General features: G+C 50.7%; 2 protein-coding genes across 2 annotated transcripts in view; both read right to left on the bottom strand.

The window, feature by feature from the left end:
- The window catches only part of SLC39A4 (solute carrier family 39 member 4), a 256,216-nt gene that overhangs the window by 187,250 nt on the left and 55,588 nt on the right, over positions 1–13,378 (bottom strand). The window lies entirely within an intron of this gene.
- CPSF1 (cleavage and polyadenylation specific factor 1) overlaps positions 1–13,378 on the bottom strand; it is a 91,419-nt gene that overhangs the window by 55,177 nt on the left and 22,864 nt on the right. The window contains 7 exon segments of the mRNA XM_060243155.1: positions 2,037–2,130; positions 4,074–4,184; positions 7,385–7,524; positions 9,393–9,539; positions 11,337–11,463; positions 11,466–11,487; positions 12,607–12,687. Coding sequence (XP_060099138.1) covers positions 2,037–2,130; positions 4,074–4,184; positions 7,385–7,524; positions 9,393–9,539; positions 11,337–11,463; positions 11,466–11,487; positions 12,607–12,687 — 722 coding nt within the window.

The following is a 13,378-nucleotide window of genomic DNA, read 5'->3' as shown; positions in this document are numbered from 1 at the left end:
ACTGGGTTCCAGTGATAAATAAGCCTCCAAACTGAAGGACGGATGAAACGTCTTGATATCTAGAACAGACGTCTTTGAGAGGGCTTCTTTCAGTTCCACAAACTAAACACTGGAATATTGTTAGTCCTTTGCGATTGGAAAGACTGTTTTTGAACTGTCTTCTGCGAATGTCTTTTTGCTACGTGCTCTTGTCTATTTGAAGTTCTACGTGCAAGCTTGGTCAGAACACCACTGACCTCTACATTACACTGTTTTGTTGTTTAAAATTTACGGTGTCTCTTAGCGGGTTTTTTTATTTACGAAGCGGGAGCCAAGCAGAAGCAGACTGCTCAAAAGGGAGACTTCTGCTGCAAGTTGTAGCGGCTGTGCCGGCAACCCAGTTCCTCCAGCGTTCCCACCCACTGTGTGAAACATAAGAACATAAGAGAAGCCATGTTGGATCAGGCCAACGGCCCATCAAGTCCAACACTCTGTGTCACACAGTGGCAGAAGACCCTGCAGAATGAGCAGGGCACACCCAGGCCCCTATACGGAAGCAGCTTCAACCTTGTGTCAAGTCTGGCTATAACTCTGGCTCACACATAGAGCATGCTGGGTAGAACCAAAGTGTAACCAAATGCTGCTAGCATATTCTCTCCTGTTCCCCCCTCCCTTCTAGAGAATGTTCCTGCTTTGAAATGGTAATGTGTGAAAAGTCTTATCTGAGCCTTCTCAACCCAGGCTCGGGGGAGAGGAAGGAGCCTGGGAGCATCAAGGCCAACTGGGCCTCTAATCAACACGAGAATGTGTTTGTAATATCTAAGTGTGAATGTCCTCTGCACAATTTCCCCTACCCGTAGGAATTCCTTTGAAGTGTACCTTATATGCAATGTATCAACTGTATGTACTTTAGTCTTTTCAAGCCTTGGCTTAGGCCACAAGTATCAGTATCAATAAAATAGTTTCTTTGTACCTACATCGACTCATCATTGAATCTGCAGACTTGACACCATGTTCCTTAACAGTGTGCTTTTGGGAGGGGAGGGGGAGCGATGCAGCCCGATAAAGAGCCAGGCCGAATCTCAGCCCCAGCCACGGGATCGGACTACCTCCCAGCAGCTGAACCAAGGCCTCATGACACGGAAACACCAAGGTCTAGGTGGGTGGCTGTGTTGGTCTGAAGCAATAGAACGACGCTTGAGTCCAGGGGCACCTTTAAGACCAACCAAGTTCCATTCTGGGTCTAAGCTTTCGTGTGCATGCACTCTTCTTCAGATATGTTGAAACAGACTTCGTCAAGCCTTAAGTATAGATAGAGGCAGGGCTGGTTGCCGGAAAGGGCTAGTTAAAGTCAAGATGCATAAATAACTGGGCAGTAAGCATAGCTGAGACTGCATCGGAAGACACCTTATACCCAGAATTAAACTTTCTTGATCTCAAAGGAGCCAATGGACTGAAACTTTGTTAATGCCTATGAACATATGAAGCTGCTGCCTTCTACTCAATCAGACCCTGGGTCCATCAAAGCCAGTATTGTCTACTCAGAAAGGCAGCGGCTCTCCAAGGTCTCAAGCTGAGGTTTTTCACGCCTACTTGCCTAGACCCTTTTTAGTTGGAGATGCCGGGGATTGAACCTGGGACCTCCTGCTTACCAAGCAGATGCTCTACCACTCAGCCACCACCCCTCCCTAAAGTCAGTCTTGTCTATTCAGACTGGCAGTGGCTCTCCAGGGTCTCAAGCTGAGGTTTTTCACACCTATTTGCCTGGACCCTTTTGAGTTGGAGATGCCGGGGATTGAACCTGGGACCTTCTGCTTACCAAGCAGAAGCTCTACTGCTGAGCCACTGTCCCTCCCTTGTTCTCAAGGTCTGTAGGTTTAAGCCTCTCGGGAGCAGGGAGCAGACTCCTCTCTGGCATCCCAAAGCCCCAAAAGAATGCGAGGAGCTGCCTTTATCCAAAATGGAAACTTCCCTGGTCCTGACAGAGCAGCCAGCCTCCAAACTGCATGCTTGGGAATGTGAGAGCAAAGGCCTGGCGGCCAGAGCAGAGGTCTTACATTTCCCCTCCTTTCAGCGAGATCACCATCTTGTCGTAGGAGATAAAGGTCGCCTGGGCACAGTCCAGTGTGATCCTCACTGCCTCCTGGACCCCTGCAAAGAGGAAACAGGAACAGAGAACCAAAGAGCTACAAGGGTAAACTGTCAAGTCCCGGAAGTTCAATGGTCAGAAGCAGTCCATTACAAGAACAGCTGTTTATTGATACATGACAGGTCGGAGCAAGACGGTCCTTGCGAAAACTGGCTATGGCGGGCTTTTGCCACTTACTTATAGATCAGGCTTAGACCATTACAAAATCAAACTTAAGGCACAAAGTGAGCAGTCCCCCCCCCCCCCCCCAGAGTTCTTTCCCAGGCCCCTTGCAGGTGCGAACATGATCAGGCAGGAACAACCTTGGCCATCCTTGAGACTAGGCGGAAGGAAAGCTCCACTTGTTACACAAAGATAGGAACAGTGCAAAGCAGAGATAGAGCGAAGTGAAAGTACTTCCAGCTTTAAGCAAGAGCCCTCTTGACATCAACTAGTCCAACTCCCTGCACAGTACAGGAAACGCACAACTATCTTTCCCCCTCCTCTGTGAAGCATCATGGAGGATCCCACTTTGCTAGCTTGTTATTAATAATGGTTTTTAAATTAATGTATTAACTGGTTTTTAAGGTTAATTTAATGTATATTAGTGTAATGTAAGGGTTTATTAATGTACTGTTGTTTTTCGTTGTTGTTAGCCGCCCTGAGCCTGCTTGGCGGGGGAGGGCGGGATATAAATAAAATTTTACTTACTTTTACTTTCCCTTCCCCCCGTCTTGCTTTATGGCTTATAATTAGAAGTAGTGAGAACTGAAACCAAGTAATCAGCACCTTCCCATACATTCCTGTAAGGGAGTACGAGCCATCTGGGGAAAGCAAGGATGCAGTCCTGATAACACTACGGGAACGTAGACATTTATGATAGTTTATGTGTGAGTGCTACCCCACAACCCCCTCCCTTGGAATCTCTTTGAAGTAGGCCTTAAAAGTATTGTATCAATGTATTGGCAGCATGACTCTCAAGAAGCTCCAGAATCCCTGGGTGACATGATAGAGGTTTACAAGATAATGCATGGGATGGAGAAAGTAGAAAAAGAAGTCCTTTTCTCCCTTTCTCACAATACAAGAACTCGTGGGCATTCGATGAAATTGCTGAGCAGTCGGGTTAGAACGGATAAAAGGAAGTACTTCTTCACCCAAAGGGTGATTAACATGTGGAATTCACTGCCACAGGAGGTGGTGGTGGCTACAAGCATAGCCAGCTTCAAGAGGGGGTTAGATAAAACTATGGAGCAGAGGTCCATCAGTGGCTATTAGCCACAGTGTGTGTGTGTGTGTGTGTATATATATATATATATATATATGTATATATATTTGGCCGGCCTTGTGACACAGAATGTTGGACTGGATGGGCCATTGGCCTGGTCTAACATGGCTTCTCTTATGTTCTTAACCTGTTACCAAAGTATCGGTCTATCAATAAACGTAGTCTTTGTATCAACTTCGACTCGTCATTGAACCCGCATGCTTGACACAGTCTTCCTACCGTTATCCTTGACAGAGTTCTTGCAATCCAGGCTTCTGAGCTCACGATTATAACCACTGTCACGTCCATATATGATATGGCCGCCATCACGCATAAACACAAACAAAGCTAACTTATACTGAATCAGAACACTGGTCCATCAAAGTCAGAACTGTCTACTTGGACTGGCAGTGGCTCTCCAGGTTTTCCCATCACCTACTACCAAATCCTTTAACTGGAGATGCTGGGGATTGAACCTGGGATCTTCTGCATGCCAGGCAGAGGTTCTACCACTAAGCCATGACACCCCTCTGGATTCTTCCTCTCCTCCCATCCTAAACGACAGAAAAGTGAAAGAAGCAAGGAAAGGCGTATACACAGCCTACTCTTAGTACAAAGGGCAGAGGTTCCCTTTGGCAGTGCCAAGATCACAGAGGCTGGAACCCCAAGAAGGGATGGGCAGGGAAAAACACGGTGACTTACTTAGTGGGAAGGCTGTTGTTCCGTTTGTGAGGCTGTTGAGGGACACCCCGTAAGGGGGCACGCTCTGGTTCAAGTACAGCAGCGAATTCACTGCAAATATCACCACGCCACCTAGAAGGAAGGAAGAGGAGAGTCAGGAGATGGAAAGCAGGGTCAGTGGTTGTCACTCTTGGCCTTCCCCAAGCAGAGCACATGCCCTCTTCCGCCTGGAACAAGTCTTTCCCCAGCCTATTTACTGAAGGTACCCGGAGCCCTCCGTATGCAAAGCAGATGCTCTCCCCTGAGTTCTGGGCCCTGCTTCACTGTCATGTGGAATTTCAATAGCCACGTAGAGGAAGCCACGGAATAGGAACCCAACAAACAGAAAAGGCACACGACTGAAATTACTGGAAAATCGGTGCAGTAAAATTCCTTATCTCAAAGTGTGCAAAAAATACAACTGGAACATTCGCAAAGTGCAACCATATGCGTGTGCAGTGATCTTATATGACAACAAAGGCTCGTGCAAAAACCGCAATCAAGTGGATCAAGATCCTACAGTGTCTATGTCTCTCTGCCCCAACAGGAGTCAGCACTGCGAGACTCGTGGCAAGAATTATTTTTGAATTCATTGGTTTAATTTTTTATATATTCATTGGTTTTATTTTTTCACCCCAATCTGAATATCTGATGACGCGGACCGGTGAGGCGGCTGGCTCCAGCGTGCGGTCCCGTCATCAGAACGCGTCGGGGGTTTTTTTGCTGCATCTCCACCCACTTGCCATTTCTAAAATGCAGACTGGTTCCTGATATGAACTTTGTGATGTTTGCAGTGGGGTAGAGAGACATATATAGTGTAGGATCTTTATCCACTTGATTGCGGTTTTTGCACAAGCCTTTGTTGTCATATAAGATCACTGTACACGTGTATTGTTCATAGAATCATAGAGTTGGAAGGGACCTCCAGGGTCATCTAGTCCAACTCCCTGCACAATGCAGGAAACTCACAAACACCTCCCCCTAAATTCACAGGGTCTTCATTGCTGTCAGATGGCCATATAATAACAATAATAATGTTATTTGTATCCCACCCTCCCCGCCTAGGCAGGCTCAGGGCGGCTAACAACAAATTCAATAAAATTATACAATATATGATAAGTTTAAAACAGCATTTAAATTATACAGTAATTTAAAACGACAATATCTAAAAAAACAATATCTAAAAAAGTTGTCTGAGTCGTTCCATAATTTAAACGGCGGTGGTCTTCCTGATGTTATTTTGTACATTTATATAATGGCAGAGATCACTAGATAAAATCGTTGGTGGATTAAACAGCCATCTTATCAGCGGTCTACAAAGGCCTGCTTGAAAAGAATGGTCTTACAGGCCCTGCGGAATTGGTCTAAATTCCGCAGGGCCCGTACCTCCTCTGGGAGCTGATTCCAAAGGCACGGGGCTGTAACAGAGAAGGCCCGTGCCCGGGTACTCTGTAATTTTGCCTCCTTTGGCCCAGGGATGGTCAGCATGTTCTTCCCTGCTGACCTCAGTGCTCTTTGGGGCTCGTATGGGGAGAAACGGTCCCTCAGGTAGGCAGGTCCTCCGCCATATAGGGCTTTAAAGGTGATAACCAGCACTTTGTATTGGACCCGGTATGTAACTGGCAGCCAGTGCAGTTCACGCAGTCCTGGCTGTATATGCTCCCATTTCGGGAGTCCTAATAACAGCGTTCTGCACTAGCTGCAGCTTCCGGGTTCGACACAAAGGCAGCCCCATGTAGAGGGCATTGCAGTAATCCAGTCTTGAGGTGACCGTCGCATGGATCACTGCTGCCAGGTCCCGGCGCTCCAGGAAAGGAGCCAACTGCCTTGCCCGCTTCAGGTGGAAAAATGCCGACTTGGCAGTGGCCGCTACCTGGGCCTCCATTGATAGTGAAGGCTCCAGTAGGACTCCCAGGCTCTTGACCCGGCCCGCCGCTTTCAGCGGCGCACCGTCAAAAACCGGGAGAGGTATTTCCCTTCCCAGAGCGCCGCGCCCCACGCAAAGGACCTCTGTCTTCGTCGGGTTCAGCTTCAACCCACTCAGCCTAAGCCAAGTTGCCACGGCCTGCAGTGCCCGGTCTAAATTCACTGCGACGCAGTTAGGCCGGCCATCCATTAGCAGATAGAGCTGGGTGTCATCCGCATATTGATGACAACCCAGTCCAAAACTCCGGGCAATCTGGGCAAGGGGGGCGCATGTAGATGTTAAATAACATCGGGGAGAGAACTGCTCCCTGAGGCACCCCACAATCTAGTGTGCACCTCCGGGAAAGCTCACCCCCGATTGCCACCCTTTGTCCCTGACCTTTGGGGAAGGAGGAAAGCCATTGTAAGGCCAGCCCCCTGACCCCTATGTCGGCGAGGCGGCGGGTCAGTAGCCGATGGTCGACCGTGTCGAACGCTGCCGACAGGTCTAACAGTGTCAGCACCGCCACGCCACCTCGATCCAGTTGCCGCTGGAGGTCATCTGCCAAGGCGACCAGCACTGTCTCCGGTCCCGTGGCCCGGACAAAAGCCGGACTGGCAAGGGTCTAGACGGAAGCGTCATCCAGAAACCCCTGTAGTTGCAGCGCCACTGCCCTCTCAATAATCTAGCCTCTGTTGAAAAACCTCCAAGGAAGGAAAGCCCACCACCTCCGAGGAAGCCTGTTCCACTGAGGAATTGCTCTAACGGTCAGGAAGTTCTTCCTAATGTTGAGCCGGAAACTCTTTTGATTCAATTTCAACCCATTGGTTCTGGTCCTACCTTCTGGGGCCACAGAAAACAATTCCACACCATCCTCTATATGATAGCCCTTCAAGTACTTGATGGTGATCCTATCACCTCTCAGCCGCCTCCTCTCCAGGCTAAACGTCCCCAGCTCCTTCAACCTTTCCTCATAGGACTTGGTCTCCAGACCCCTCACCATCTTCGTCGCCCTCCTCTGGACCTGTTCCAGCTTGTCTATATCCTTCTTCAAATGTGGTACCCAAAACTGAACACAAGACTCCAGGGGAGGTCTTACCAGAGCAGAGTCAAGCGACACCATCACACACTTTGTGAATGTTCCAATTTTTGCAATTTTTTTGTACACTTTGTGATAAGGAATTTTACGACACCAATTTTCCAGTGATTTCAGCCGTGTGCCTTTTCCGCTTTATGCGGAATTCCGAGGCAAAACGGAGGCCTCACCCCAAAGCAGGTCACAGTTTCCCGCCAGGCCGTTCTACAACAAGATGCCCTTTGCCTCAGCATCCCCCACCGCCCCTCCCCACCACGAGGCAGCCAGGAAAAGGGCTCCCCCCCCTCTCACCGATGGGCTTGGGCACCGCCTGGGCTTGCGTGCAGTCGAAAGGCAGGTTGCTGAGAGACCAGATGACCGGGTGGACCTTCTGCATGATGTTCAGGGAGATGGCCACGATGCTGCACGTGTCCTGGCGCACAGCGACCCGCCTGCAGAGGGGGCAAGGGAAGGGGGTGCTGGGATTTAATGCCCGAGTCGGGGAGGCCGTTCTGAAATGCCCCGTGCCTGGCAGATGCTCTTTGGCAGCGGCAGTTCCAAAGGGGCAGGGAGAAAAGCCTGGCAGACAGGAAGCATCACAGTGCCTCCTTACCCCCACTGGCGTGGGATTCCGTACTGTTTCATTTCTAGTCGAGGAAGGAGTGACAAGACCTGGGGATCTCCCCACCAATGTTCCCTCGAAGCTGCGGAGTCTTGTGAGCAACAATTCTACTTGGTGAGCTGCTGGCACTAAAGTTGCGAGCTGCTGCACAAATTAGTTTCCTCTAGTTCAGGAGTGGCCAACGGTAGCTATCCTTTTTTCAAATGGCCTACAAGATTGAATCCTGAAATGACACCTGGCCATCTGATATACACCGCCTTGCATTATAGCACCTTAACTGTAGTGGTTTTAATTAATTAATTAATTTAATGTATTTTAATGTATTTTATCGTATAATGTATTAACTGTAATCATGGCACTTTCCATGTCTGTGAGCCGCCCTGAGCCTGCTCAGCAGGGAGGGCGGGATATAAATAAAAATTATTATTATTATTATTAGCTCTTCAGATGTTTTTTGCCGACAATTCTCATCAGCCCCGGCCATTGGCCATGCTGGCTGGGGCGGATGGGAGTTGTAGGCAAAAAACATCTGGAGAGCTACCATTGGCCACCCGTTTTAGCCACTTTCTTCCTGAGCTGAGACAAAAATGTGTGAGCTGGAGGCTACAAATCTGTGAGCTAGCTCACACTAACTCAGCTTAGAGGGAACACTGCTCCCAACCCCTCTGCTCCTGTTTGGTCTTGTTGCTTCCTGAAAGGGGTACTCTCCATCAGGGCTTTTTGTTGTAGCAGGAACTCCTTTGCCTATTTGGCCACACCCCCTCTGATGTAGCCAATCCTCCAAGGGCTTTACAGTAGGCCTTGTAAGAAGAGCCCTGGAAGATTCCCACCCACGCTGCAGGACATTCCTGACTCCCTGGAGCTCAAAATGCCGCCCCCTCTCCCTCCCTCCTCCACCTCTTTTTCTTCCTCCTCCATCTATTTCCTCCCTCCCTCCTCCATCTATTTCCTCCCTCCCTCCTCCATCTATTTCCTCCCTCCCTCCTCCACCTATTTCCTTGCTTCCTCCTCCAGCTCTTTCCTCCCTTCCTCCTCCACCTATTTCCTTCCTTCCTCCTCCACCTCTTTTCCTTCCTTCCTTCCTTCACCTCTTTTCCTTCCTTCCTTCCTTCACCTCCTTTCCTTCCTTCCTCCTCCACCTCCTTTCCTTCTTTCCTCCTCCACCTCCTTTCCTTCCTTCCTCCTCCACCTCCTTTCCTTCCTTCCTCCTCCACCTCCTTTCCTTCCTTCCTCCTCCACCTCCTTTCCTTCCTTCCTCCTCCACCTCTTTTCCTACCTTCCTCCCTCCTCCTTTCCTTCCTCCCTCCCTCCCTCCTCCACCTCTTTTCCTTCCTCCCTCCACCTCTATTCCTTCCTCCCTCCCTCCTCCACCTCTTTTCCTTGCTCCCTCCCTCCTCCACCTCTTTTCCTTCCTCCCTCCCTCCTCCACCTCTATTCCTTCCTCCCTCCCTTCCTTCCTTCCTTCCATTAAGCAGGTTTGGCCAGTCCTTCTCCAGCCTCTCGTCTTGCTCCCACCTGCCAAGCTCTCTCTCCTTCTTCACCCCCTGCCTCAGCAGAGCAGGATTTAGGTGCCGAAGCGGCTCTTGCCCCTCCACCTCCACAATGCCGCACGAAGTCCTCCCAGCCACACCCCCCTCCGCCACAGCCAGAGGACCGTCCAGGACCTTCCCCCCCGCCGTCCCCTCAGGCAGGACCCACCCCGGCCAGGTCTGGTTGGGTTCAAAGAGGATGAGGAGGGTGGGCTCGTAGTAGCCATACAAGAACTGCATGTCGATGATGTTGAGCAGCTTCTCGTCCAGCTCCCGCACGTCGATGATGTAGCTGGGCAGGAAACTGGACTTCTGCCTGCAACAGAAAAGGAGAGGAGGCATCAAGGGGGGAGGATGGAGGGGGACGAGGGCATGCAAGCACCCCTTCTCGGAGGGAACACAAGACAGCCAGTTTGGTGTGGAGGTGAAGTGTGCGGACTCATATCCGGGAGAACCGGCTTTGATTCCCCACTCCTCCACTTGCACCTGCTGGAATAGCCTTGGGTCAGCCATCACTCTAGCAGAGTTGTCCTTGAAAGGGCAGCTGCTGTGAGAGCTCTCCCAGCCCCACCCAATTCACAGGGTGTCTATTGTGGGGAGAGAAGTCAAAGGAGATTGTGACTGCTCTGAGACTGTGAGAATCAGAGTGGGAAAGGAAAGGTCCCCTGTGCAAGCACCAGTCATTTCCGACTCTTGGGTGACGTTGCTTTCACAACATTTGAACGACAGACTTTTTACAGGGTGGTTTGCCATGGCCTTCCCCAGTCATCTACACTTTCCCCCCAGCAAGCTGGGGACTCCTTTGACCGACCTCGGAAGGATGGAAGGCTGAGTCAACCTTGGGCCGGCTACCTGAACCAGCTTTCGCTGGGATAGAACTCAGGTCGTGAGCAGAGAGTTCAGATCACAGTACTGCAGTTAAGCTGCTTTACCACTCTGCTCCACGGGGCCGCTTTTGAGACTGCTCTGAGACTCAGAGATTCAGAGTGGAGGGTGGGGTATAAATCCAATATATTCTTCTTCTTCCAGGGGAGCCACAGAAACTGCACTTAGAAGGCTCAACGGAATCAACATTTAGAAGGCTCAACGGAATTTTATTTTGTTTGTTTGGCCACTGTGTGACACAGAGCGTTGGACTGAATGGGCTGTTGGCCTGATCCAACATGGCTTCTCTTAGGTTCTTATGTTCTCTGTCTGCAGTTATGCCTTCAAGAAGTCCACCAGCAGGAGGAGAAGGAGAAGAAGAAATTGGATTTATATCCCGACCTCCACCCTGAATTGGATTTATATCCCGACCTCAGAGTCTCAGAGCGGCTCACAATCTCCTTTATCTTCCTTCCCCGCAACAGACACCTTGTGAGGTGGGTGGGGCTGAGAGAGCTCCCCAAGAAGCTGCCCTTTCAAGGACAACCTCTGCCAGAGCTATGGCTGACCCAAGGCCATGCCAGCAGGTGCAAGTGAAGGAGAGGGGAATCAAGCCCAGTTCTCTCAGATAAGACTCTGCACACTTAACCGCTACACCAAACCGGCTCTCAGAAGTCCACCAGCAGGGCTGGAAGCTCTCCCACCCTTGCTCCCCAAGCAACAAGAATACAAAGCCCCACTGCCCCAGACAGTGTTCCACTGTTCCATCTTTCTATACCTTGTGGCTAGGAGCCACTGATGGACCTCTGCTCCATGCATTTATCCCATTCCCTCTTGAAGCTGTCGATGCCTGTAGCTGCCGCCACTTCCTGCAGCACTGAATTCCACTCACGAAAGCTCCTTCCCTGCCACAAAGCTGGTTAGTCTTTCAGGTGCTCCTGGGGTTGCCCTTTCCTGCTGCTACAGAAAGACTGACACAGCTACCCATCTTGACTTTGCACGCGGAGGAGGTTTTGCTTCTATCTTGAGCCTCGCTGCACTTAAGCAGTCTATCTTGAGCCTCGCTGCACTTAAACCATCTATCTTGAGCCTCGCTGCACTTAAGGCAGCCTTCTGCCGTCTGGAGAATGCACCCCCCCAAAAAAAACCCCTCACTCGCTTTCAGGTGCCGAGGACCACAGCTGTTCTCTGCACCGCCCTCATGCCCCAGAGGCCAAAGAAGTCTCCCCCCATCCCCACCAAGCCTTACCCTTCACCCACGACCCCTTCGTGCTCGTCCGTCAGAGTGTCCCTGCGGAAGGGCAGCACCACCAGCCGCGTCCCGTAGATCAGCATCACCGCACAGCGCCCGTCAGGATCCACCCGCACTTTGGGATGTGGACGTTCTGCACAAAGCCATCCTGAGGGGGAGGGAGACACCCAAGAGCGTGAAGTGCCGCGGCAGCATTCATTAGCTGCCTCTCGATCTAGCGAAACTCAAGGCGGCTTGCGATGAAAAAGAAAGCAACAATTATAAAAAACACGGAAGACCACAATTTAAAAACTCCAGTTTTTAGGACATCCAAGAAATAAAAAAAACTCAATTAGTCAAGGAAAGGAAAGGTCCCCTGTGCAAGCACCAGTCGTTTCTGACTCTGGGGCGACGTTGCTTTCACAATGTTTCCATGGCAGACTTTTTACGCGGTGGTTTGCCAGTGCCTTCCCCAGCCATCTACACTTCCCCCCAGCAAGCTGGGTACTCATTTCACCAAACCTTGGAAGGATGGAAGGCTGAGCCAACCTTGGGCCGGCTACCTGAACCAGCTTCTGCTAGGGATAGAACTCAGGTCATGCTTCACCACTCTGCGCCACGGGGCCGCATAAGGAAAGGAAAGGTCCCCTGTGCAAGCACCAGTCATTTCCGACTCTGGGGTGATGTTGCTTTCACAATGTTTGCATGGCAGACTTTTTAGTGGTTTGCCATTGCCTTCCCCAGTCTTTTACACTTTTTTTCCCAGCAAGCTGGGTACTCATTTCACCGACCTCGGAAGGATGGAAGGATGAGTCAACCTTGGGCCGGCTACCTGAACCAGCTTTCGCTGGTTAGTCAAAGGCAGTCCTAATAAAGCTGTCTTCAATTGCCTGCTGAAGACTGAAAGTGAGAGGGCCAGTTGAATCTCCCTGGGGAGGCTGTTGTTCCATAACTGTGGGGCTACCACCAAAAAGGCCCTTTCTCGTGTGCCTGCCAGATGAGAGTCTTTGATCGGCGGACAAGTCAAGAGGGTCTCTCCCTTTGATCTGGATTCTCAGGCAGGAACATCCGAGAGAAGCCAGACCTTCAGGTACCCAGGTGCCAAGTCACACTCCCAAGCTCCCCTGAGGGAATTTGCCCTTTGCAGTTAAGAGGTCCCAGAGCCTCCCTGCCCTGGCTGGCTGCAGCTTCTGGGCATGCAAAGAGATCCATCACCTGTAGGAGGAGGGATGCAAACAACTCTCTCTGGTGGCTTTCAGAATTAAGCCTCAGGTGCCCAGATACCTACCCTCAGCTCTGGCTCTTCAAAATAATGAAGGGAGAGAGTTTTCAGGTCATGGGTGCCAGGATCGTACTCCACCACTGAGAGCTGCAAAGAAGAAAAAGAGGGACTTTCAAGGATGCAGAATCAGCTCATGCAGTGCTCAGAGCAGCAGACCAGGATCGAGGTGACCCGGGTTCAAAGCCACAGGGTGCCGTGAAGTTGGCTGTGTCACCTGGGGTCAGCCACGCCCTGAGTCTCATAGGATTGTCATGTGGATAAAACGGGAAGGAAGAAACATGTCCACTGCCCCGAGTTCCCTGGAGGTCTGGGTGGGATGATAAAAGGTGTATTTGGTAGATACATTTCCCTTTAAAGGAAAACTCTAAATATGGGCACAACCCGCTCAGAAGTATGAAGCAGAATAAGTTCCTCCCTCCGCTAATAACCTTTCCCACGACATGGCAGATGTTGATCTTGCTTCACTGTCCCTCTGTCTGCCGAAGTGTTACTCTCTACAACAGGGTCCTTAACCTGGTGCCCGGGGGTGCCCCGGGGTCTGCCCGCCTCTCCACCAGGGGTTTTGAGAAAGTGGGTGGGGCCAGGGGAGGCTTTCCTCCAGCAAGGCTGCTGACTGGCTGTGCGGATTTTTTAAAAAATTGCTTTGGCAGCGGCCGCCACCACAGCACAAGGATCTTCACTGGGTGACTGAAGGTAAGCGGGGTCGGCCATTTTGTGCCTCTGTGCCCCACCCCCCACCACTAAGAACATAAGAGAAGCCATGTTAGATCAGGCCAAT

The sequence above is a fragment of the Heteronotia binoei genome, chromosome 7 (assembly GCF_032191835.1).
Source record: "Heteronotia binoei isolate CCM8104 ecotype False Entrance Well chromosome 7, APGP_CSIRO_Hbin_v1, whole genome shotgun sequence".
NCBI lineage: Eukaryota > Metazoa > Chordata > Lepidosauria > Squamata > Gekkonidae > Heteronotia > Heteronotia binoei.
Note: the sequence above shows the minus strand (reverse complement) of the source record. Positions and strands in the feature narration are given on the sequence as shown.